We start from the raw sequence: 26,672 nt of genomic DNA, 5'->3' as shown, positions 1-26,672 counted from the left end.
TTTACTGCCATATGTTTGAGCACAAAGACCAATGCTCCTCCGGGCAAAAATACAGAATTACCATTTGTACAAATAAATAATTCTCAATACTTGCAAATGAATCCTTTCTAATAAGCAAGACAATGAAATCAGAGAAGATTATTTATTTCAAAGATGAACAAGACATTGGATGAACTAATCTAAATGTAAGATCATTCTCAACAATGACAGTGGAAGAATCTAGTTTCCATCACGTGCTGATCCAGACAGTCAATGTGAAATGGGGCATATTGAGAGATGTTACATTAATGTTATGGATGCAATTCAACCTGGATTTATTTAAGAGTTTGCAAGTCTGTATCACAACATGACACAAAGCCATGGGGGCTTTATGAGAGGCATTTTTATCCCACAGCTATTGTAGTAGCTGTACCCTGAAGACTTACAGCTATACAGAGAATACTTTCATTCTGCTGTGAAAAGTGTCATGTACCAGCTAGTGTATACAGGAGGGAAAGTATCTAATGGTTAGAGCAGAGGGCTGGTTTTCCTGAGTTCTATTCCAAACTCTCCCACCGACTTGCCGGGTGCCTCAGTTTCTCCACTTGTAACACTTATTTGTAAAGCTCTCATGTGACTGGTGCCATATAAATGCCAAGAACCTTGGACAACGTGGTCTGCTCAAGCACTTGGGGGTTGCATCACCCTCATTCAGGGGAGGTTCAATTACCTGTAAGGTCACTAGCCGAACTCCTTCTAGTGGTTTGTCAGGGTCCACTTTAATCTCACTTGTTCTTTTGAACACGTCAAGCTCTCGGACAGCATGGCAAGCCTGGTGAGACCCCTGCATCAATGGAACAGCCATTAAAAAGGAAAAGGAATACCGACACTTACTTCCAGGGTTAGAAAGCGAGCAGTCTTCTGGGGAGCATCAGGGTTTATTTTAATGGTCTTGGCAGTTTTGAATTCCTGTAAACCTGGGAGCCTACTTGCAGCATGCGAAGCACCCTGTTTTCATAAGACAGCAGCATGTCATCAGACTGTTCACAACCTTCCAAATCCGAGAGAGTCAACTCCCACCTTCCATCAAGCAATGCAATTTAATTCCCTACTTCTAACGCTGACCCGCTGGACCAAGAATTTCTTGCTAAATTGGTGATGTCTCAAATACTCATAACCACCCAGAGTAAAATCCAAGTGCCTCATGGGACTCGTTGGGTACCTGCAACTCTTGCTCCCATTGATAATCACTAGCGGGTACTCAACTGGCACCTTGTAGTCCACCCCAAGTAAGGGCTAGTGCCAGCGATGCTACCCCAGAAGCAGAGCAGGGACTGAATTGTGCCTCAGTCCCCTTGTTTCAGGAGGAAGTAAAGCCACACCAGCCCTCTTCTTGGGGAAGTTGCTTCCCCCCTGCACCAACTCAACTGCACAGGCTGGTGCTTTGGGTTCATTCCCTGCCCACTCATTCTCCATCCACCTGCATGGGAGGGGAAGCAGTGGCTTGGTGGCAGCCATTCTCCCCCCTTGTACTGCTACCCATGATACTGATAGTCCATGCGAGGAAGCCCGGGGGCTCATTACACCTACTTATTCCCCTGAGCAAAACTGTAGCCAGAGTTGTAACACAGCTCTTAATGTTTAGTGGCCAAATCCACTGTGCGGGTGCACTAGAGAATGGAAAGAGCTTCCTCTCACTCAGTAAACCAACACTGGAAGCAGACGCAATGCTACAGCCACCGCTTCCTGAGAATGACTGCACATCAAAACAACAAGTCACTGGGCAGGCTGATAGAACGGCCATGGCCTCACGCCCTTGTGCATTTTGACGCTAGTGCTGGACATGCTAGATTTTATAGGTACATTAAGTGCCACTTCTGACCACACTCTCGTTTCTCCCTGCCCAGTGACCTGGGGGCATTAAGGCTGCAGCTTTCCTATGCAGAAAATATGGCTCAGCCACCACTGCCCAGCTACCTCGACATACGTCTGGCTGCCATCATTTACAAAACCCTATTTTAGCAGCACATTATAGACCGTGTGGCCTAGGGGAGAGAGCACAGGACTAGGATTCGGGGGACCTGGATTCTATTCTTGTCCCCACCACTGGCTTGCTGGAGGACCTGGGGCAGGGCATCTTGGTGCCTCAGTTTCCCCAACTGGAAAATGGGGTCATGATACTGACCTCCTTTGTAAAGTGTTTTGAAATCTACTGATAAAAAGCATTATTTAAGAGCAAGATATTATTATCCCATTCAGTATTTAGGAATAAGAACTGTACAAAACCCCTCAAGTTTTTCAGTTATATTTGCCAATCTGATGGCTTTTCCCCCCAATCCATCCCAGGTGCTATGGTTATTCACTAATTGTGCAGACTGTTGGGATGCATGATGGACAAACCATTTCTGATATACACCAGAATAACCCATTTGTATTTCATAAATGCAACATACCCACTTCATTTTTAAGGGTTTCCAGCCAAGAGAATGTTTCGTTTTGCACATGACAGGAATGTATATTGTTCATTTCTGAAAAACCACAATACCTTGAAATTGGGGATCCGGTGATGCACTGGTCTTGGGAAATCAGCCAGGTTATTTGCTTCCAGGTAGTCCCAGATCTTCGTCCGGATGTCCCATTTGGAGACACCTTACAAAAGGCAATAAGGATCAGGAGCAGAATCAAGGCAAGGTGAATTAATAGAATATACAGCAGAGTGCCAGGCCAGTGAGATAAAGGTTAGAGTTTCACTGTAACAGAGTGTTGGGGACACACTGGACAGCCACCGTGAAAGTTGCCCTTGCGTATCTCAGCTACTTCAGTTATTTCCACAGGGAAGGAAGATTGCACAAAGTGCTCTATGCATTAGACAGGTTTCAGAGGGGTAGCCGTGTTAGCCTGTATCAGCAAAAACAACGAGGAGTCCTTGTGGCACCTAAGGCTACCAAATTTATTTGGACATAAGCTTTCGTGGGTTAGAACCCAGTGCATCTGATGAAGTGGGTTCTAGCCCACAAAAGCTGATGCCCAAATAAATGTGTTCGTCTCTAAGGTGCCACAAGGACTCCTCGTTGTCTATGCATTAGGGTACTGAGAAGCTTTGCACCCCCGGGTCTGACCTCCACGATCAATGTGGGGACGGAGCCCCTGCACAATTCCCTCCCCTTCCATACGGGGGCACCCATTTCCCCTTTGTCTAGTCTCCCTCGCCCTGGGGCTATCACCCCCCCTCTTCACCCCCCCCCGGGGCTATCGCCCCCACCCACCCACCCCTCCCTCCCTGGGGCTATCGCCCCCCCAAAGCCCCTCCCCGGGGACTCCCGGCAGTTCCCACCAGCGCTCAGCCGCACCCCCGCCTCCATGTCCCCTGAGCAGCGGGAAGCGCCGTGTGTGTCTGCCCGGTACCGCCCCCCTCCTGTACCCATCAGCTGGCGGCCCCACATGTCTGCAGGGACTACGGCGGCCGGGAGCAGACAAGAACCCTCAGCCCGACGGACCGACACGCAGGGGGTGGGGCTGGCTTGGCTCTCCAGCGAAGCGCCCCGCCCATAACCAACCCGACTGCGGGTTGCAGTGGCGCCTGGAAGCCCCCCCAGCGCGCGGCGCTGCACAACCCCCCGGGAGAGCCAGCCCCCGCCCCGCAGAGCTCACAGGCTGGGTGGGAGGCGAACCCCCGCTGAAGGGACTTGCAGAAGGGCAGGGAATAGACGCTCCGTCTTCTCACTCCCACTTCTGCTCAAGCCACTGGCCCAAGGGTGTCTCCAGGGGAGCTGGGACAATGTGGATAGTGGGGGGGCTGAGAGCCATTGAACCAAACTGTAAACCCTGTAGATGATGGAAACCACTTCAAGCCAGGGGGGGTGTCACTGCAGCACCCTAGTTCCGGGCCGGCGCCTATGGGTGTCTCCAAGAGGGCCAAAATGTCCTTGCCAAAAGCTGGGCATTTGCGAGGTGCCCAATGGCAAGCGCGTCACACGGAGCTCTTAGCAACACTAAACCCCGGCAAGGAATCCACTCCCAAGCAGTTGTGGTAAAGACAAATAGAGACACTCTCTATACATCCCCTGCAGCGGATGAAACCTGGGCGTCAGCAATACCCAGGGCGGGGATAGTGAAACAAAAAGAGACGCTGGCATCACCCATTGCCATTGACCAAGATGAGAGCAAATAATTGGATTTTAAAAGTTCTTTCCCTCTTGGTTCGCCTAGGACTCTAACCCGGCTTCCGGCAATGAGCTCTCTGAGGAAGGAAGCGTTATTATCCCCATTTCACAGATGGGGAAGTGAACAATGGGGAGATTAAAACCCCCACACTGCAGTTGTCCTCTGAATATTAAGTACATGCTTGTAAGAGTGGGAAGTGGTTTACCCAATGTCACCCAGGAAATCTGTGGCAAAGCCAGGAATCAAATCCAGCTCTCCTGCTTCCGAGCCCAGCACCTCAACCACAAGGTTTTCCTTCCTCTCTTATTTCTGGCCCCTGTGAAGTAACAGCAATTTCACAGTCAGCACTCAGCTGCAAAACTACCTTCACAGCAGCAAATGATAGCAGGTGGGGAAAGGGTCTGGGCTCGAATCCTTGGTGGGAGAAGAGTAGGCATGCTCTTACACTCCATAAAATTAAATTGCAATTACCCCAGTGCAACTAAAGTGCACAGGGGATAAAATGTATCTAGCTGCATGATTTCTTTACACAGCATTGTACTTATCTATGCATCTGATAAAAATACTAATTTCTGAGCCTGATCTTGACGTTTTTACACAGGTTTACTTCTTCACACAACGCACAGTCAACCTGTGGAACTCGTTATCAGGGAATGTTGTGAAGGCCAAAATAGAACTAGATACATTCATGGAGAATGGCTATTAGCCAAGATAGTAAGTAATGTTCTGTGTGTCCCTAGCCTCTGATTGCCAGATGCTGGGATTGGACAACAGGGGATGGATCACTTGATGGTTGCCTATTCTGTTCCTTCCTTCGGAAGTACCTGGCATTGGCCGCTGTTGGAAGACAGGGTACTGGGCTAGATGGATCATTGGTCTGAGTCAGTATGTTTGTTCTTCCAGTCAATGGGATTTTGTTCTAATTAAGGATTGCAGGATGGGATCCTGTGCTATAAAGGACATTTTGTTAATTGGGGTACTTCCCTGTCATGCATATATCCATCAGCCAAATTCTACTGTATATGCAGTTCTCAAAACCAGCAGGATTACTGAGCCTTCAAGTTTTGGGGCAGTGGAGTGTTGTTATAGAATTCTGCCCTATTCCAAATAAGGAGCCTTAGTGGAATGTTTGATTTAAATTAAGTATCCTCTTGTGAGTTTCTGGGTATGATATTCTTGGCTCCACTTTCTTTTTTTGAAATGTCCTCATTGGTGGGCAACTGTTATGTTATAATCCTGCAGTCTGCAGCTGGGGATTACAAGGTGTCTTTTAGCTCAGTTTTAATAAGAACAATATAAATGATTGCATGGCCCAAATTCATGAACAATGGCGATATTCTTCCTGAAATTAAATATACAAAGGGACATGCTGTGCCATAAATTTTAAAGTTGAAATCAGTGGGGAATTGTGCTTAAAAACTGAGAACACAGTGTAGTCCAAAAAGTTTATAGAAATATCTTGGTCTTTCTTTTGATTGCGTGCTATATTTGGAAAAAACACATTAATAAAAAAAGCCCCACAACCAATTACAGTTTCATTTAAATCCAGTAGTTTATGAACAGAACAATGTAAAATCTTTACACTGAATTTCACTTCCCTATGCTATTCAAAACAGCATTTTTCTCTCTTAAATTTAATGGGATATTAAATTACAGGATTTATTATTATTTATAGAATTCAAATATTCAAAAAATGACTCAGGGAAGACAGAGTTTCAAGAATCTGAACATTCCTGTATCAAGTGGAATACAGGGTCATGGGAACAATGAAACCTAGGTTTATTTTAAAGGGTGGTGGTGGGAGAAGGCTTATGAATTTAGGTTCTAATCTGCTTGGGTTGGATGCTACTGCTATACATCCACAGTCAGAACTGACTGTTACTGTGCCAACCAGAAAGCAGAACAAATTAGGATGCTTCTTTCTGAATAGTTACAGATGTATTGCTGGGCAGATACAAATGCGTTCTCTCTTCGCTACGGCAGTTGATTGCATAAGTGTTTTCTCTGACAAATCTGTATAAATAAACGTAAAAGAAGTCAGGTCTTTAGGAAACTTTTTCTGCTCGGTGACAGGTTTCAGAGGGGTAGCGGTGTTAGTCTGTATCAGCAAAAACAACGAGGAGTCCTTGTGGCACCTTAGAGACTAACAAATTTATTTGGGCATAAGCTTTCGTGGGCTAGAACCCACTTCATCAGATGCATGAAGTGAAAAATACAGGAGCAGGTATAAATACATGAAAAGATGGGGGTTGCTTGACCAAGTGTGAGGTCAGTGTAACGAGATAAATCAATTAAACCTCAAAAACAGACTCCAACACGAAGCGGCAGAACTGGAATTAATTTGCAAACTGGATATCATCAGATTAGGCCTGAATAAAGACTGGGAGTGGTTGGGTCATTACAAAACCTAAACTTAATTTCCCCAATACTAATTTCTCCCTACTGTTACTCACACCTTCTTGTCAACTGTCTGTAATGGGCCACTCTCTTACCACTTCCAAAATTATTTTTCCTCCCTTGATATCCTGCTGTTAATTGATTTATCTCGTTACACTGACCTCACACTTGGTAAAGCAACCCCCATCCTTTCATGTATTTATACCTGCTTCTGTATTTTTCACTTCATGCATCCAGTGAAGTGGGTTCTAGCCCACAAAAGCTTATGCCCAAATAAATGTGTTAGTCTCTAAGGTACCACAAGGACTCCTCGTTGTCTTTTCCGCTCGAAGTTCACGGTGCATTTTTGGACATTGATTAATATGAACATGTTTGGTTAAATGCAGAACAGTCCCAATAACCCTGGAGCCTGATGCTGTTTCTTTTGAAGTCCATGGTGAGACTCACCCTGATTTCAATACAAGCGATTAGGGCCATGGGCCATGGGATCCATCCAGGAAGACTGGTACACCAAAACCGAGTGCCATTGAAGTTAATGGTTCCCCATCCAGACATAACAGACCATCCATGTGAATCAGATGTTTGAGGATTTGGAGGCCAATTCTTCACTTTCGATTCATGCAAAACTCCCAACAACATTGATGGATCATTTATTTGTCTTTGTAGGGAGTTCAGGATTGGGCCCTTGATGAGCTATTTACAACCTCTCTTTAATTCAGGGTAATTATGATACCCTCAATCTGATGAAGCAGAATCTTTGGAAGGATAATTACTCTGTGTGGACTGAAGTGCCTATAATTATCCCCTTCCCCTTTAGAAATCATCTACTGTATATCAGAGAAGAAGGATGGTCCCATGGGCCAGCCTAGGATTTGGGAGGTCTGTGTCTCAGGTCCACCACAGACTTCCTGTGTGACCTTAGGCAAGTTAGTTAGCAGCTTAATGCCTCAGTTTACCACCTATAAAATGGGGGCTGATAGTACTTTCCTATCTCACAGTGGTGGTGTAAAGATAAATACATTAAAGATTATGGGACACTCAGATTGGAGGCTATATAATTATCTAAGATAGATAGATTTCATTACCTATCTATCTTAAGAAGCCAGCAAAAAAAAAAAAAATAGTTGCTTAAAAAAGTTGGTCTTCCAGGGGAAGCAGAACTGGACTTGATACATTTAGGAATATTTGGGAATGGGTTCTTAAATTAGCAACTTGCCTAACAATTGAGGCCTCTTTTACAGGTTTCGTGCATCAGCTATTGTTTGATCCCATAAGACTGAAATCCCATTTGCTCAAAATCACTTTTCTAAGATCTCTTTTCTTACTGTCATACATATATTGCCAGCTCGAGCTTTAGCACTAATGGCCCAACCCAGCTCCCACTAAAGTCGATGGAAAGTCTCTCCTTGGTGTCAATAGAAGTTGGATCAGTCCCTAAATATCCCTAATAAAAGTGAGTATTCTAGTCTATTCTACTATAATTCCTGCATTGCACATTTCACTGTGGTATCTGAGTACCTACTAATTTTGCTTTAAAAATTGAAAATATTATAGAGAAAGATAGACAAAGTGGGTGAAGTAATATCTTTTCCTGGGCTAACTTCTGTTGGTGAGAGATACAAGCTTTCAAGCTTACACTGAGCTCTTCAAACTCAAACACTTGTCTCTCTCATCAACAGAAGTTGGTCCAGTAAAAGATATCCTCACTCACCTTGTCTCTCTAATCTCCTGGTATCCAGGAGGCTACAACACTGCTTACAAAAATAGTGAAAGATAAACCATTGTCTTATAAGAACTATTAATAGTCAAGCATTTGATTTAGAAGGGAAAATGTGAAAATCTTTCTTGAAGTGTTTTATGGTTTTAGAAGAAGAAGAAGAAAACCAAGGAATGCTTCTAAAAGCCTGGATTCCAAATCCTCTTTGTATTTTTCTGGTGCTCTCCACAATCCTTGCAAGCGCCTTTTATTGCAAATCCTTCCCAACCTCAGAAATTGACACATTAAGGACAGCAATAAAAGAAAGCTTGCGAATTTCCTGAAAATGAAAGCTGAAAAATATGCGCAGATGCATTTCTGTGCTTTATTTTCTGTCCTGGAGATGAAACGAATACAGTAAGGTAATTGCTTGTAATGCTTTGGTTTGAAGAATTACTAATCAAATAATTATTATCATAGGCAGTACTATACAAAATACAAGTAAAGACAACTCTAGAATCTCAATATCATTTGGTGAAGAGAAAAACTAAATTGCAAAAAGCAAACAAAAAATCAATACAGAGCTATGTTGCTTCATTTTGCCGAAATTGTGTTAGATCTGGCTTGTTATGAAACAAGTTTCTATTTGCTAGTAAACTCTGTACGGTTGGATAACCTTTTGCACAGGAAACAATAAAACAACGGAGGCTCCTCAAGGTAGTCAGGGTTGAAACTAACCAACCTGCTTTGAGTCAGACACATTTGGATTTTCATTTGCTGCTATGAACTGGTTCTCTCTGTGTGTATTTGGGTCACTTTCCCATACCCATTTTCAGATGTCGCTACCTCTGTTGGGTTAGTCCCTGATCCTGCAAAGACGTATGCGTATGCTTAGAGTTAAGGCAATTATGTGCATATAGTTTTGCAGGAAAAATGTGGTCACAGGAACAGCTGTGCAAAGCTTGTTTCTTCTTTGGAATAAACTCTTGCCTCCCATTTCTGGCACTTACTGACACACATTCGTAGGACAATACCCCCCAAAATGAATATACAAAGCTCGTGTCTGACATCTGATCAATTTTTGATACTACGACTGCTCTGCCAGGATAAGTCCATAAGGTGTCAGCACCAACATTTTTACCATTAAATTGCACTGAACATTTGCACAGAAAAATATTTACGTTCTCCTATGTATCCCCTAGAGGGCACCAAAACCCACAAAGTGAGCAAACTAGACTCTCAGTGGGAGAGTTCAGGTGATGTTTGAGGAGAGCTTCACTTGGCTTCCAGAGCAACTGATTCTGTTGTTGCCTTTGTAGAAAAACAATGGGACAAATCTCCTGTCTGATTATTTCAGTCTTTGCAACCGGGTCTTTGCAATTTTCTTGTTTCTCCTAATAACATTCTCCAAGATTGCAAGGACATTTCAAAGGGGGGGATCTGGTAGTGGAAAGGTTCAGGGGACTGTTTTATAGTGTCCACCAAGGGTAAATAAGACAAAACCTCTAGGCACGTAGAAGCTGTTGTTCAAATAACACAAACAAACATTGCTCCCGGGAGTCCTAAAGGGGAAAACAAAAAGAGCCGGAGCATTCCAAGGAAAAGAGAATATTTCTTGTCCACCTTTGCTCTCTTGGTTGAAAGGATCTCTCTAGTTCGCTCTCATTTGGGGCTGAAACTATTTTTTCTTGTAGCTGAACTTTATGCTATTAAGAGTCTTTGGATTTAGACGCCACAGATTTTCCAAATGCGTGATGCGGGGACACAGGGCGTCTTTTCGATTTCTTTCGAAACTTACGCTCGGTAAAGTTTTGAGAGTGGTGAACTGATGGGAGGTAAGGGTTTAATAACAAGGCGATTTGTTGAGACAAAACGTAAACCTTTAGGATATAGCAGGTCAAAGAGCTATAACCCGTCAGTGTTTCAGTTTGGCGTTTACAACTTTTTGAACTTGTATATGATTTTTTTTTAAAGTCCCCATGTGCTTATTGTGTGCTTTAAACCAATTAGGGCTGATCAGAAGTGTTGTTGTACTGAAAGCTGAAGTTTAAAAATGTGAAGTCGTTCTAAAACCTGTTAAATAAACCGCGTTTCTCCGTTAATACGTTTAAATGAAACAGCAGCAACTCTAAAATAATTCTCGTGTGAAAATCACCCGGGCATTTATTCTACATAAAGAAATCGATGCGCATCATTTGAATTTATTGCCATCAAAACGAAGGTGAAAGTTTTCAAGAAATCGACAATCAATTTGCATTACAGGTTTTTGGTGGATTTTAAAGTATTGGGTAAAAAAACTTTCCCTTTTGTATTAAGACATTCACAGATAGCTTTTGTGATTCTCAGTAGTTCTCAGGCAGGAGCATTAGTCCTGCAATGCCTACCCTATTTGGATCCCTGATAGTTATGTACTGAGTGCATTTGTTAAGATAAATAAGGAGACATCTCTCTCTCTTTCTCTCTCTCTCTCACACACACACACGAAATTCACGTTTTGTTAAATGTGTCCCTTTCTGAAGCTTTACCGATTCCCGAAGACTGAATTTTGCTCTGCACATATTGTTAGATGATCTTTTAAAAAGTCACATGAAGTAAATTACAGACGGAGGGCCTTATTTCAAAAGGCAGCGGACACAGACTGGGTCTGTAGCTATTTTATTCCGTTTTAAATTAAATTCGCCTTTCAGACATTTGGATCCAAAGGGAGGTGGTTTGGGGTTTTTTTTTTTTTTTTTTTTTTTTTTATTTTACTTGGGGGCGGGAGGAGAGGTTGTTTCTTTCTTCATCTGTCTGCTTTTGAGATAAACGTTATCCACGATCAATGCAGTGCAGTTCACAGCAGCTTTGCAAATACAGGAATTTACACTCCGCTAGCATGCGTCCCTAATTAACCGAATCTGATTGCCTATAATGAAATCATTAGGGAAAGCAGGAGGGGCGGGTTTCACAAACCCAAGAAAACTCATCTCGATATGGGTCTTTTTCTCCTGGGTCTTTTATTATTTTATTTTATTTGCTCAATTCTTTTGAAAGTGTTAGAGGAATCTGCAAATGTGCTACCCCCCCAAAGACCCCAGTGTCGGCTATTTGCTCGGATATCAGCCTATGCTATGAAACGTGATGTGTGCCATCCCATAGCTTTCAGGGCTAATGCTTTTATAGGTAGCGAGGCTACAAGTACCGTGTGAGAAAAAACGAGCAGCCCCTTCTGAATATCCACCAGAGGACTGGAGGGTGATTTGAGTTAAAAATAAAATGTATTTTAAATGGGAAGCTCTGTGTTTGTACAGCATTCCAGGTTTCCTCCGTTAAAAACCCGGAGGAATAATACAGCACTCAGGAACACGTTTTCAGTTGATCGCTGATCATTGCGATCAGCTCGTCCTAAAACTGGCAGGGTTTACTGCTTAAAATCCGTTCCGTTCATTTATTACATTTCATGTCATTTAAAGTCCTACTGCGAGCAAACAAAAGTCACTAATGAGCCGCGTTGGATGCTCGTTACCTTCCAACGCCTTCAAAAAAAATACAACCCCTCTGCGTTTACCTTGGTCCTAGCACCGCTGTTCCGCCGCGGCCTCTCTCTCCCTGCCCATTGATTGGACAAAGCCATCCCCAAGTGCACTGCGATTGGCTCAAAGTCGAGGGCAGAGGCGTGGCCAGCGAGGAGTAAAAACTCGCCTTCGGCAAGAAAAGTTTTGAAACTTTCCCAAACCCTATAAGGGGAGTTTGCATTTGCGGGGCTCGCCGGTGGCTCTGCGCACACACACTCACACACACACACACACACTCACACTGGACTCACACGCTCCTCCACAGCCCTAGCGTTTATTTTGATTCTGAGTTCACAAGAAGTTTTGGTGGTTTCCCTCCCAGAAGAAATTTTTGTTGTTGTTGTTGTTGCAAGAATTATATTTTTCCCCTCAAGACTTTTCTTTGCCTGCGAGAATTATTCCCGGCTTCTGCCTCCCTTTTAGCAGCAGCTTTTGCCAACTCAAAAAAAAAAAAACACCCAGAGAGATCACTAGATATCCGCACGGCAGGCTCCTCCTGGCGACTCTGAAGGATGCTGCTGATTTACTGCTGCTAAGGACGCTTTTGGATTTGGGCAGCTTGTGTTTGAGACTCTCTCTCCCCTTCCTCCCTCACCCTCCTCCTCTGCAGAGGAGGAATCCCGTTGGGGTGAGCCCCTCTCCCCCAAAACCCGTACCCTCTTCGTGTCCCCTCCCCCGGACCCCGGTGATTCCGTCGCCTTGCGATTTGAGGGAGCCCCATCCATGATGCAGGCTCGCTACTCCGTCTCCGACCCCAACGCCTTGGGAGTGGTGCCCTACTTGAGCGAGCAGAACTACTACCGGACCGCGGGGACTTACAGCAACATGGCCAGCCCCATGAGCGTCTATTCGGGCCACCCTGACCAGTACGCCGCCGGCATGGGCCGCTCCTATGGGCCTTACCATCACCACCAGCCGGCGGCCCCCAAGGACCTGGTGAAGCCTCCCTACAGCTACATCGCTCTCATCACCATGGCCATCCAGAACGCCCCGGACAAGAAGATCACCCTGAATGGGATTTACCAGTTCATCATGGACCGGTTCCCCTTCTACAGGGAGAACAAGCAGGGCTGGCAGAACAGCATCCGCCACAACCTCTCCCTCAACGAGTGCTTCGTCAAGGTGCCGCGGGACGACAAGAAGCCCGGCAAGGGCAGCTACTGGACCCTGGACCCGGACTCCTACAACATGTTCGAGAACGGCAGCTTCCTCCGCCGCCGCCGGCGCTTCAAGAAGAAAGACGTGCCCAAGGAGAAGGAGGAGAGGCAGCCCAAGGAGCAGCCCAAGGCGCCGGGCGTCTCCAGCCCGGACATCGCCAAGGAGGCCTCCGAGAAGAAGGTGGTCATCAAGAGCGAGGCCTCCTCGCCAGACCTGCCGGTCATCACCAAGGTGGAGACGCTGAGCCCGGGCAGCGGCAGCCCCCGGAGCGTGGCCTCCACCCCGTCGGTGTCCACCGAGAGCTCCCTCCCGGAGCACCACCCGGCCGGCAACGGGCTGTCGGGCTTCAGCGTGGAGAACATCATGACCCTGCGGACTTCTCCCCCGGGGGAGCTGAGCCCCGGGAGCGCCGCCTCCGGCCGGACAGGGGCAGGGCTGGTGGCTTCGCTGCCGCTGGGCTACCCCCAGGCGCAGCCCTCGGTCTACAGCCAGGCGTGCGGCCAGAGCATGGACACGAGCGGGAGCTACCAATGCAGCATGCGGGCCATGAGCCTGTACACCGGGGACAGGTCGGGCCACATGTGCGTCCCCACCACGCTGGAAGAAGCCATCTCGGAGCATCCCAACGGCACCTCTTCGCCTCTGGCCACCATGAACCTGGCCTCCAGCCAGGAGAGCGCGCTGACCCCCAGCCACCCGCATCCCAGCGGCGGGCCCGGGCAGCCGGCAGCCTCCTGGTACCTCAACCACAGCAGCGAGCTCAACCACCTCTCCGGCCACACGTTCGGCTCCCAGCAGCAGACTTTTCCGACCGTCCGGGACATGTTCAACTCTCACCGGCTGGGGATTGAGAGCTCGACCCTCAACGAGCATCAGGTGAGCGGCAACACAAGCTGTCAGATCCCCTATAGATCCACGCCCTCCATATACCGCCACGCCACCCCCTATTCCTATGACTGCACTAAGTATTGATTAGCATTGACTCTCCTGGGTAGGCCAATTAAACAAACACTTAAGACTGCATAAGGAAATCCTTTTACAACCTGTAAGCGGACCTGGGAACCAAAGAGTTTATAGACCCTTATTCCTCTTCCATCATCTTTAAATTCCAGACAAGTAAATTCTACTTGAAAAGGGATGTCTTTAAAATATATAGAGAGCTATCTAAACAAAGTGGCAAATTTATATGCTAAAGTATAGGAGGTCTCCGAAAATAAGTTATGGACCAATATCACAGCGATCATTATGCGATTAAAAAGAAAATTATATATTATATATATAAAAATATATGTCCGGGGTATTTTAAGTTCTCTTATTGTGCTATAAAATGTGTGGATTTCTAATCAGGCTAATTTTCAGAGCCGTTAATATAATATTTAAAGTTGAGTTCACTGGATTATTTTTTTTATGTTGCCCAACAATTCCTAACAGCCCAATTAATTACAAGTGAGTTCTTCTTCCTTTTTCGTGTGTGTACAATTATGCAAGAGAATTTCTTCCTCTTTAGAGCTGTTCTTTTTACAAGACGAGGAAATAATTTATTTTTGTTGGTGGATTTTTGGGAAAAAAGACAAAGTGTCTGATGCGGTTTTTTTAATTTACGACAGTGTGATGTTTTGTATAATAGTCTCCACCCTGACCATTCCTGAGAACTATTTGGTTTTATTCTACTTCACGCTTGTTTGTCTTATGTGGTCTTAATCGTTGTACTTACCTTAAAATAAATCCATGTTGTTTTCTTCTGCTCAAAGTCTGGCGCATGTATGTGTGTGTGTGTGTTTTTGCCATTTTTCCGATCCCATTTTTCAGGCAGAAAACGTGGAACACGTTGATGTTAAAACCAAGTAGATTTCCTGGAGACTAAAGGTTTATTACTCTTTTTTTATTATTATTATTTATTTAACAAAGGCTCAGTTCACATGACGAAATCGCATAGCTGAAATGAAAACACGTAGGCGTTCCTGGGTTAGTTTAAAGGGGCTTCCCAGGATCTGAAGATTTGCAGAACCCTTTGCAAATCCAGGACAATTGGCCAGTTTGAAACTGGAGTGAGATTCTCCAATCCGCAAATGATGTGAGTGAAAGACTCCTCACCGGGATAGGTTCTGATTAATCACTCTTATTTTAATCTTTTTCTTGACAGTTTTATTTACCTACTGAGATGTAGGCCTTATGAGGCGCTTTGAATGTAGTCAGTTACCTCTCAGTTCAGCAGCAATATACTACAGGCAGTTGCCCCGATAGAACAACAGTGTATAGGAAAAATAAACTAATAACATCCTGTGAGGATAATAAGAAATATCATTTGATCTGGATCTCATTACGAAGTCCTAAGAACTATCCCAGCAAGTTCATATTAGGGTGGTTTTACAGCCCTGTCTGAACGCATTCTGTTTTTATTCGTTTCTTGTACAAAAGATCTATCTTCATCTGACTTCATCTTCTGCTTCCTATACCCAATTTGAGCTCTCATTATAAATGCCTGGGGCTGACAGCGGATATGTTAAAGCTGCCAACCATCTCTTCCTTCTGATCTCTTCTAAGCAACTTTAACATGCTTCAGAAATGCAGTGGCTCATTGTCGCTTAGTCAGAATAAAAAAAATACCATCACAGGATTGTCTAGCACGTTGGTAAAGAATAAAGCAGCCTTTAGATAAAAATGGCCTTGGAAGCCGTTTTCAAATGCAGCTTGTTTTTGTCAAGTTAACTTTAATTGGAATAACATAATTCCCCAACGAATGTAGGTGCTAGCTGCAAAGATTGTCAATAAATATGGATGTTAACATATGGAATCGCAGAATATAAATGCAGCACAATAAACATTGCTGAGGAGGCAAATCTCCAGATCGCCTCCCATAAAAAAAAACAAATCAAAAACACGAAACACCTATTAGGACGAAAAGGTGACTAGATGGACGGAGGAGATATACTGTAGGTCATGGGAGACCTGTTACCTGAATTGATTCTGATCTGGCACATACCATATGCTGCCGAATTCTGGCAGCGCGCGTTGAAACGCTTGGTTTCAATGAAACATGGCCCATAAGAATAATTTGTGCTGTCTTTCAGCAGCCTTCCTATAAAACCCGAGCTACTTTTGCCAAGTTCTCGAGGTTTTTTGTCTATTAATAAAAGAGCAAGGCGGGGAGAAAGGAGGAAAAATAGAGGAGCAAATACACTCTCCTTCCCCGCCTACCTCCCCAAATCCTCCCTCCTTCTTAAAATTAAGTAGGGGAGATTTGTCGCTTAATAGATTTCCCCCCCCCGCACAGTGAAGCAGCAGCCTTATAGCGTTGTTCTGTACCTTTATCAGCAGTGAGCTGAAAATCAGGTGCTTGAGGTTGGATTTTCAAGCTGCTGTGCAGCTTCTTTTTTGGATGGGGAGAGGGTGGGCTGTGTGTGAGAAGTGTGTGTGGGAGATAGCGAGACAGAGGAATATTCGTGGCCACTAACATTAAACTTGCCACTTCTCCTCCTTAACAGGTTCCTTGCTTGAGCCAGAGTTACCAGTGGCAGATTCTCTCTACAACATAGGGCCTCCGGGGCGGAGAATGGGGATGCAGGCACAGGTGATCTGCTGCGGTCCTTAAATTGTCCAGATAATTCGGCCTTGAGCCTTTTCCTTGCTTGTCTAACTGGCACTAGGCCCTGGCTGGGGGTTCAGCAGAGAGTGGGGGTTGAATAACCCAGTACCACTCCGGGGATTCTCAGACTGGCATAGTGTAGACGCATGAGGTGCCAACATGCGGTCCAAGCTCGCCGCACCATATTATCTTATTGCGATCGCATTTTAGTCATAGCTGCTGGGAAAAAGCAGTTCCCCGTGGCAGATACCGACCTCCTGAAGCTGCTGCCAGAGCCAGGTGCCTGTGCTTTTCCCCGAAAGGGCAGCCACTGGCGGCTGCCGCCAGTCCCTTCCCTCAGCTGGCATTTCACACGCCTGCTGCGGCTCTCCGGAGAGTTGCTCTTTTGCTGGACAGTTCCAGAGGGACATTGGACACTGGACCGTGCAGAGGCTGCGTTCAGCCGTGTCTGCGGGCAGCAGCCTCTTGTTTGCGTTTCCAAGTTTTCATTTTCGCTGAGGCTCGAGCTGGTTTCCAGACCCAGTGTCGAGTCCTACCCGCCTGATCTCGGCGATACGATAAAACCAAACCAAGCCCCCAAAGGAGAATTAGTCATAATCATCAAAAAGGCATTTTAATGATTTTGATTCGATTTCCACTCAAAGTGAATGATCTCAGGTAGGTCAAATGCATCCTTGTCTCTGTCTCTTGAAGTTCCCCCTTCTCCGGGTGGCTGACTTCCTGCAAGACCCTGTCATATTAAACAATAAAATAAAAATCCCCAGGAAAAGAAAGCACTCAAATGTCTCTCTCACAGGGCTCCCTGCTCCTTGTCCCCAAGCTGCAATGATCTGGCCCTAAAAAATGGCAGGTTTCAGCAGCTAGCTAATTTCCTATTAGTTGGTGGCAGCATTTTGGGCCCAGAAATGTGTTTCCCGTATAAAATTTGTGAGATTGGACCGTCGATCTCACACCCGATTGCATGCCTTGGGGCAGGGGTTTCACTCTGAGCTGTGCTCTCTTTTTAAACCTCATTTTATCGTGCATAATACGGGCACGCTCAATTTTGATTCCTTATTTGTTTTTGTTTTTTTTATTGAAAAAGGAAAACCCAACAGAATACTAACACCTAGCAAACACTTACAATCAAAGCATTTTTCCCATTTACCAGATTAAGACATTCCAAGTAGGTGTATTATTTTCCTTAGCAGCGGACAAGAGTAACTCTGAGCTATGCCGAAAAAAACACCAAGAGTTAAATCTATCCCTGGGCATCTTTTGGTGCTAAGCATGTAACATTTTAGGTTTAAATACTTATATTTCCCCTTATAACGCTCAGCTTTCATCCTTATCTCCCTTTGGAAACAGCTGTCGCGTTTTTACCTCTGCCTTTCCCTCTGCACTGTAGTCGAAAATCTTCAAAGAGAAAACAGACTCCAGCATCTCCTCGTAGATTTTTTCCCGGCAAGGAGAGTTCTCCATCACAGTCACGTTAGGGGAACCATTCGTGAACTATTATTTAAATCTGTAGACAGAGACTTTTTTGAAAGAGAACAAGAACTTCCCGGGAAGTCGTTTTTCTCGTTTTTTTCCCATGTGAAATCGTTCCCTGATCGTTTCTAAAAGCAATGGGCGTGTTCTCCCGATCTTGTCTGAATTTAATCATTAGTTTGTTCAGATTTGGTGAGGTGGTTGTTTTACTTTTTTTGAAAGGTCGCTTCTTGCAAAAAAAAAGGGGGGGGGGGTTAACCCGATCTGGATTATTGTCCCCCAGGTGGTTTAAACCAGCCAGGGGAATTAGAGCCGTGCTAAAAATAAGACAGTTAAAATCTTTAAACTGTCCAGTCACATTGTCTGGACTCTTGCTTTGTAAGAGTAATCAAGGAACAGCAAATACCCCAGGTATCCCAACCTAGAGTCCTCACAGCAATCGTGCGGGACACAGTCATTTTTTCCAACAGGATTGACTCCCTGACTTTATTGGGGGGGAGGGGGGCTGGATCCAGCCCTACTGAAGTCAATGAGAGTTTTGTCATTGGTTTCGATGGAAGCGGAATCGGTGTGTGTTTGTTTGTGTGTTTGTGTTTAGAGCATTTAAAGTAGTCACGTCGATTGCAAACGTTGCTGCTGAGCTCAGAATTCTGCCAGCCAAAACACATCCCCATCCCTACTCATGTTATGGTGTGACGCCACCTTCACCTGTAAGCCTCATTAAGGGACAGCTTCAGCACCTGGCAGGATCGGGCCCTACAATGTACTTGCTTACAGGTGAGGGACCAACATAAATCCCAGTGCACCATTAAGGAGCCGATCCTATTATAGCCTCTACTCAGGCACAACGCTCCAAATACTTCAATGGGGAGTTGTGCTCCAGTACAAACTAACCGGGCCAAGATCAGCTTCTCTCAGGGAAGTCGCTGTACTGTAGATTTCACCTCGGCTGGACCCAGCCTTGTTTGGGGTTTATTTTGGCTAATGAGGATGGTGGGTGGACACTTAGCACTATCAATACATTGTAATGCCAAAATTGCTTGGGACTGCAAATCTGCTGCCTAGTTAACTGATCCCTCCCCCACTTCTCAGGACCTTTAATTCATCAGAACGGCCACACTGGGTCAGTCCAATGGTCCAGCTAGCCCAGCATCCTGTCTTCCCAGAGTGGCCAGTGCCTGATACTTCAAAGGGAATGAACCGAACAAGGCAATTTATCGAGTGATCCATCCCCAGACTCTGTCAGTCAGCGGTTTAGGGATACCCAGAGCATGGGGTTGACTCTCTGACCACCTTGGCTAATAGCCATTGATGGACCTATCCTCCATGAACTTATCTAGTTTTTTTTTTAACTCAGTTACGGTTTTGGCCTCACACCACCCCCTGGCAAAGAGTTCCACAGGTTGGCTATGAGCTGTGATCAGAAAAGTATGTGTTCAAAAACCAACAGCTCTTTATACCACCGTGTATTTCTGTTCCAGCTCTGCCAATCCAAAGCAACAAACGAGACTTCCCTTTGTGCTACAGGACTCAAATGCAGTCCAGTTAGGAACTCCCCAAAATATAACCTACCCAGACCAATTAAGATCACATTCTAGTTACCTGCCAGGTTTGCACAAATATATCAACACCCCATTTAGCATCGCCCCCCTTGTAGCATCTTGTTGCAAGCCTCATGAGTCTTTTATTTTTGTAGCTTTTTCCTTCTTGGGATAGATTCTAGAGAACTTGAAAGCCATGAGCAGGGCGTGGAAAAAGAGACGAAAAGGCGTTAGGTAGAAAGTGCCTCTGTGAGAGAGATTTGCAGCTGTAAAGCTGCCGCTAACATCCGTTTTGCATCATGCAAAGGGCAAACTGTTTTTAGTTCTAATTTGACACCGAGCACAAACTTGACTGCTGCTCCAGTGCGCTATGGACTCAGATGCAAAGCATTAGTTATAATGATGTCAAGGCCTAGAGAGCTGGGGAATAAGAACGTGGGGGCGATATAGGTTAAAGTGGGCAAACTGGGGTGCCTAAAGCTAAACACCTTTAAACATCAGATCGCTTTTATTGGGGTGCCCTAACTTTAGGCCCCCAAGTCTGAACATTTTGGCTATGGACCATTTTTAATAACTTGCAGGGGGTACTGTCTGGGGGAGACGCTCCAGATATCACACCCCAGTCTCTGCTCCCTTCTCCTGACCAGGAAAGCTGCTAATCTGCCTACCCTCTATGCTGCCAAGTGTGTCTCTCTGCTATGACAGTCTCCCTCTGTCCTGCTGCCTTTAAGGGACACGAGTCCCGGCTTTAGGGAAGCGAAAGTACATCCAGGAGTCTCTAAAGAGCCCGGGCCATTTATAGATTCCTGTGCCCGGCCTGCAGAAAGCAAGTTCCCCACCTAGCACTCCCAGCCCCGGACTGTGGCAATCGGAGTCATTAGAGCGGCTCGGATTACAGACACACCGATGGCTGCTCATGTCAGGGGGTCAGGGCATCAGAAGAGGGTAACGCACCCAGGCAGCGAATGAGCTGTTAGGACACTCCGATTGGGGGGTTTCAAACCCAGACGAACGTCTCTGCTTTGCCTCCCGGGGGAATTTCTCGCAGCGATGTCCCAAAACAGGAGGCAACAAACCTCTTTGCCATGTGAGCCTGTGTCTGTATCCCGGGCCCACAGCCATCTACGGGGACTATTTATTATTTTAATATTTCTTGCTTGGCTTTCTCAAGGAGACGCACTAGAGCCTGTGAGAATTTAAATAAAGCCTCCGGGGGGAAGGCGACGTTAAACGTTGATCTCCCGTTTAAAATCCCCACTGCGGATGTCGATAAGGTGTCAGATGAGTGAAAGCAGCTGGGCTCCAACACTGATCCACAGAGCCCCCTTTACAAGGAGGTTTTATGTGAAATAATGTTTAACGAAGAGATGCTTAGGAGAATTGATTTCTAAACTGAGCCAAGGGCCAGGGTTTTTCCGCACACGCTGGATGTGGACAATCAAACAGCCCCTGGGAGTGCAAGGGGCTTGCTAATATGGGTCGCCCCATGGAATGTGATAATTGATATCAAATAAAAGTGTTTGCAGTTTACTGACTCTCTGAAATGTGCCGTGTTATATAGGTTCGATTTATTTCCCTCTGGTTGAATGCTACGAAGTAATGCCTGAAATCAAAGGGTCACAATCCTATTAATAAGCAGACTCTGTGGAAGCGAGGTCCCAATCTAGAACAACAAATGAGAACATCAGAATTGAAATCCACTTTAAAAAAATAATTTGCAAATCCAAAGCAAGACGATTTCTTACTCCAGCTGTTAATCTGAACCCCTGCTGGATTCATCTGAAAATGCAGAAATCAAATCAGGTTTCTTCACCGCTTCTGATCTCCTGCTGGGCACCTGGGGGATAACCCCAAGGGAATTCCCAGCTAGCCTTTTTAAAAGTAGTGTGATGTTTATGATGCAATAAGGGCCCGATCCTGCACTCAGACAAAAGTCCCATTCGAGTCAATAGTTTTACCTAGGCAAGGTGTACAGAATCGGGACCCTGTTTTCTAACGGCACACTTAATTTTCCCGATTACTTTTAGAAGTTGTCAGTGGAGGCCAAATCCTGCTTGCTCCACTCAAACGAGGGCTCGCATTAAAAGTTGATTGGCCCTCAGTATGGGCTCGATGCAAAGCCCAGGGAAGTCATTCGAGTTTGGATCAGACCCTACAGAAGACGTGGCTCGCGTTTCCTTCTGAGCACATTTTGCTCCCAGAAGAGGAGGCAGGCAAAGAGCCTCTAATCAGAACAGAAACTCGTGACTCAGATCTGCCTTGACACAGCTTCCTAAAAATGCCCCGGCTCGTATGTTAGTCAGTTTCCATGGGTCATCTCTTGCCATCGGTTTGTAGCAGATCCCCCCGCCCCACCACTGACTGCTTTAAAAACTGGGGACACACCAGGGCCCTAAGCATCTGTCCTTTTCACCCACAAAGAGAATAGTGAGCGGATGGTTAATAGTTCACAACATTAGATGCCACGCTTAGTGGTGGTCTGTTCATCGGCCTCATTAAAAAGCTGACACCTCTTTCTGAATCCGACTCAGCCAGTACCTTTGATTCAAATCGTTACATCAGTCAAAAAAAAAAAAAACCCAACCTGAACGTTTATACAAAAAAGAGCATCACAAATGCCTAATGTAATCACCGGCCAGCTGTGTGCACTTGTAAAGTTGTTATAATCCCCCTCCTTGGTATAAACAGGAAAGTACATAATATAAAGCAACAGGCCTGCATTCACAAATACTAAACCTCCCCCTCATGCCTGCCAAGTTCGCCTTTTATGGAGCGCGGTTGCTCCTTGCAATCCCACTGTGACCCCCCAAATAATAATCAAACTCCCCTTCGATTTTGGTTCCTCGAAAAAGAGGGATTGTTTAAGTCGCGCCCCCCTGCATGCACACTGCACTAGCCTCAGGCCTGAGGTCCGAAGACAGAATTCCCTCCTGCTGGATTTCACTAGCAATGGGGGGGACTCTCCTCACCCTTGAAGCTAGAGAGACTATATTAGCATCACTCGGTACAAGCAGACACCACCAGCGCATACACCTGGTTGGATCGCTTCCCTAGTCTTTTGCGTCAACTGTCTTCAGACCTGCTTTACAATGTCCTGTCTACTGGACCGTTCATGCAAACCTCGTTGCTTGGATGTCTGTGCTGTGTCTCAGGAGCAATCACTGCAGGTGTGAAGGCAAAAAGCCAGATCCACAACGGGTGTAAATCAGTGGAGCTACGTTGATTTACACCAGTTGAGGAGTCATCCCTGTTCTCCACTTGGAGAGAGAGAGACAGAGCCCTAGGTTCTTCCTTGCAGCCCCATTCCATTGCCTGTTTTCCTCGGTATTGATCCTTTCAAAACAACAAATTCTCCTTTACCCAGGAGTTTCTGCCCCTTCTCCCTCTGAGCTCCAGCCGTGTACATCCTGCTTTGCTGACTGTGTGCTTACAGCGTCAAAGGGTGGACGTGATATTTCAAACATCAGATCAGTGCGTTTATATATTGGGTGCCCGGAAATTTTTCCAAATAAACACAGCTTGATTCGACTTGGGTGGGCAGACTTATCAACAGACTAATGCTATAAACAAATGAAGGACAAACCCGGCGAACCATTGGCTGGTACCAGAGAGACACGTGGAGGGAGCTTGGAGTTGTGTAGCAATGATATTTTAATTAATGTGGGTGGGCTGAGCACACAAACGACTGTTTATCGGAGACAATTTATTTTCCAGTGCTAAGTCAACATATAAGAGCAAACTTACAACAATTATTTAACATTTTTTTTTTAAAAAAAGAGCGATGAAGCCGGGACAGAGGGAGAACAAACTCGTCGAGGCAGGGTTGGGGTCTGAGCTCACACCAATAGTTCCCCGGTGGACTCTTGGAGGGTTTCTCCCTTGTCCTTTCCCGTCTCTGAACTGCCAGGGGAAAGATCCGGAGCTAAAACCACATCCGCGATGAGCCACATTTTCAGCAGCCATCTACCTCCAATGAGCAGCCCGCTCAATGGCTCCTCCATGGTCTATCTGTACGGGGCAGATAGGGCTGGGCTGCCTACTGCTTTAAGCTTCGCCTCCACCAGCGTGATCTCCAGGCAGGAACCTCCCCAGAAGCCTCCTTACAGCTACATCGCCCTCATTGCCATGGCCATCAAGGAGGCTCCAGACCAGAAGGTGACACTCAACGGCATCTACCAGTTCATCATGGAGCGGTTCCCTTTCTACCACGACAACAGGCAGGGCTGGCAGAATTCCATCCGGCACAATCTCTCCCTCAACGACTGCTTCATCAAGGTGCCCCGGGAGAAAGGCAGACCTGGCAAAGGCAGCTACTGGACCTTAGACCCCAGGTGCCTGGATATGTTTGAAAACGGGAACTACCGGCGGAGGAAAAGGAAGCCCAAAGCCTCAGGGTCCCAGGAGACGAGGGGCAAGGCAGAGGCAGAGGAGGGGAAGGACCAGCCCGCTGGCAACCGAGCTGATGTGCAACCGAAGAGATTCCGGGGGAGCCAGGCTGCATCCGCAGGAGAGGAGAACCTGGAGCCAGCCTGCGCCTCTAGGGATGCACTAGCTCCAGCAGAGGAAGGCGAGAACAAAGCGAGCTCTGTGAGATGCAATCGGGCAGCAGCAGATCCTCCTCAGTCAGAGGTGCCCCCTGCCCCTTGGGACCATCCCCATCCATCCAGGTGCGCAGCTCCTCAGGTCCCTGCGCCTGCCTCCAAGGAGGGAAGCATTCCCGAGGGGGAAAGGGTGGGGAGCTCTTCGGAGGGAGAGGCGCAGGAGACGGTGCTGGCAGAGGCCAGGGCATGTCAGCATATCCCCACCTCTGGTGCACGCATGCTCTCCCCAAGTGCCAATCAGAGCCAGGTGGGCTCTGCAGCCGGGACAGATCAAATGCCTCCGAAAAGCTCAGAGAAGTCCAAAAGCTTCAGTATAGACAGCATCTTAGCTCATAAAACTCTCCAAAAGCCAGCCAAAGGGGACGCGCAGGCAGAGGGAGGCTGGGACCCGAGCGCCTCCAAGTTGGCTTTGGAGAGCCTGCCAGCTGGATACATCAGTGGGTCGCTGGCAGCGAATGCTAATGTCTGTCCAGCTTTCAGTGCTTCCCTGATGCTCGATTCCCAAGTTCAAGGTAGATTTTATCAGATCGGGATTCCCTTTCTCTCTTATTTTCCTCTTCACTTGTCCGAGACGGTATTTAATTTTCAGTAACAAAAAACCCCAATGCAATTTGATACCCAATTATATACACACACGGAATTGGATCGTGTGTATAGATATAGATATATTTAGATATAAAACCAAGAATTAATTACATGGGTTAAAAATATTAGGATTTTAGGGCATTTTCAACCGTTTCTTTCTCAGCAGATTTTTTGACTGATATTTTTTCTTCCAAATGTACTTTAAGGTAACTTTTTTTTTACGTTGGCTGTACAAAAAATATTACAGAGGTTTTGCATTATGTTTGTCAGAAACAGTACAGCAGCCTGATGGTTTATTCTTGCCATCCATCATGCATTTAAGACCTGTTTTTTGTCCAACTGCTTTGCTTTCACGTTAAAAAACAACCCCCCATGCACCCCAATTATTCATGTGTTTTTCTTGTGTGTGATTTTGCAGTTAATACATATATTTCCCCGCACACATATAAACAATTGCTGCGATGCTGCTTAATAAACCCCAGCCTGGTCATTTAAATAATTCGACTAGATAGATAAATGACATATAAGATGAGCTACACATAATCACAAATGGAATTTCCTTCGGAACAATCCTGCTTGCTTGGAATCAGTACTGTATACAATTCATGGCGTGGTTTACTGCATAGTACTTGCGTTTTTATTGTATTTTGATAGTGTCTGTGTCACTGAAGCTGTTTACAGAGAACACCAGATGTGGAATGGAGAAACTGCAAATTTGTATAGATGGAATCCGATGCTCTAAACATAAAAGCACATTGATCAAATAATAAACGTTAATCTTGGAGTTACCTTGTTACAAACTGGACGTCTACCAAGAACAATCAACTAACCCCGTCCCCATAGGTTTTTATTTTCTCCTAGATGCATTATAACAGGAGCATTTTTTTTATTCTTTCAATAAATATTGAGGCTTTCTTTGTATATTAGTGGGCAAATGCCCTTTGGAAATCTTTTATATTATCAGCTTTCATTATGAAGCCGAACCTATATTCAATAAAGTATTTTGTTCAATGATATGGCTGATTATTTAAAAATCACTCCCAGTTCACGCTGCTGAAAGAAATGTGTTTTTTTGGGAGGGGGAGGGAGTGGCGGGGAGTGAAGAAAGGGAATAAGGCGCTGTAAAAACGCTAGAAGAGATGCATTTTTACAGTAATATTTATTACTATTAGTATTTAATTCTCAGAGGCTGCTTGAGAAGCAGCAGGAGCTCAGAGAGAATGTAATACTGTCCAGTGCATTACAAGATGCTGAAGAAGGGGTCAGTAAAATTGTTTTCGGACAACAGAGAGAACATCTCTCTCACACACAACCGAGTCTGTCTTTAAATAACCCCCTTGACCAGTGACTGCAGAGGAAGAGAGGGGCTTGTCGGCAAAGCTCTGATTCAGAATCATTTGCCCTTCCCCACAGCATGGTCTGGGGTTTTCTCTGAAATATTCGAGCAGCGCCTTAGTTCGGGGCTATTTGCATTTAGACGTGGAGTTCAGGAGCTGAACATCCAGAATCTGCAAATAACTCTCAGCTTATCTGATGTGGGAAAGTACAAAAAGTCACAGAGCCGTGGGAGGTAGTGCTGACCTAGAGAGAGGCTTAACTACATTTTTAAACTCACATATACAATTAATGTACAAACCTTTTCTCTAAAAATAGCAAAACCACCACTGAAAAGTTTCTTTTTATGCCTGTCATTGAATTGCAAAAGGGATTTCAGGTAAGCATGACAACTTGTTTATTTTATTTTTTTTTTAAAACCCTACCGAGTATGATGCCAACTGTAGATAAGCTGTTCCAAAAATTTATGGCACTATCTAATCCTGTAGTTCATAGGGGAGCCATTACAACTGTGAAGGAGTTACAGCCGCCTAACAGATCTGTAAAATTCAGACACAGTAGTGTAGCCAAGGATAAACAGTGTTTACTCTCTTCTCATTTGAGCAA

At 45.5% G+C, this 26,672-nt stretch overlaps 3 protein-coding genes across 3 annotated transcripts in view; 2 read left to right on the top strand and 1 right to left on the bottom strand.

Annotated features, from left to right (window-relative positions):
• LOC112108569 (methenyltetrahydrofolate synthase domain-containing protein) overlaps positions 1-4,580 on the bottom strand; it is a 21,911-nt gene extending 17,331 nt beyond the window's left edge. Inside the window, exons 1-3 of the mRNA XM_029914243.1 lie at positions 4,508-4,580; positions 2,525-2,628; positions 710-823 (exon numbers count right to left, since the gene is read on the bottom strand). Coding sequence (XP_029770103.1) covers positions 710-823; positions 2,525-2,628; positions 4,508-4,580 — 291 coding nt within the window. The remainder of the gene's footprint in view (positions 1-709; positions 824-2,524; positions 2,629-4,507) is intronic.
• Positions 4,581-12,508: 7,928 nt separating this feature from the next.
• On the top strand, positions 12,509-14,692 carry LOC112108576 (forkhead box protein C2). Its single transcript, XM_024202768.3, has one exon. The coding sequence runs from the start codon at positions 12,514-12,516 to the stop codon at positions 13,918-13,920; it is 1,407 nt and encodes a 468-aa protein (XP_024058536.1). The 5' UTR covers positions 12,509-12,513; the 3' UTR covers positions 13,921-14,692.
• Positions 14,693-23,279: 8,587 nt separating this feature from the next.
• On the top strand, positions 23,280-24,738 carry LOC112108577 (forkhead box protein L1). The gene has a single exon (XM_024202769.2). The coding sequence runs from the start codon at positions 23,485-23,487 to the stop codon at positions 24,736-24,738; it is 1,254 nt and encodes a 417-aa protein (XP_024058537.1). The 5' UTR covers positions 23,280-23,484.
• Positions 24,739-26,672: the final 1,934 nt, after the last annotated feature.

This window comes from Terrapene carolina, unplaced genomic scaffold (genome assembly GCF_002925995.2).
Source record: "Terrapene carolina triunguis isolate 2854851 unplaced genomic scaffold, T_m_triunguis-2.0 Scaffold33911, whole genome shotgun sequence".
NCBI classification, from domain to species: domain Eukaryota; kingdom Metazoa; phylum Chordata; order Testudines; family Emydidae; genus Terrapene; species Terrapene triunguis.
Note: the sequence above shows the minus strand (reverse complement) of the source record. Positions and strands in the feature narration are given on the sequence as shown.

Excerpts from the sequence above, each read along its gene's own strand:
- LOC112108576 (XM_024202768.3), top strand. The coding sequence starts at position 12,514 with ATGATGCAGGCTCGCTACTCCGTCTCCGACCCCAACGCCTTGGGAGTG.
- LOC112108577 (XM_024202769.2), top strand. The coding sequence starts at position 23,485 with ATGAGCCACATTTTCAGCAGCCATCTACCTCCAATGAGCAGCCCGCTC.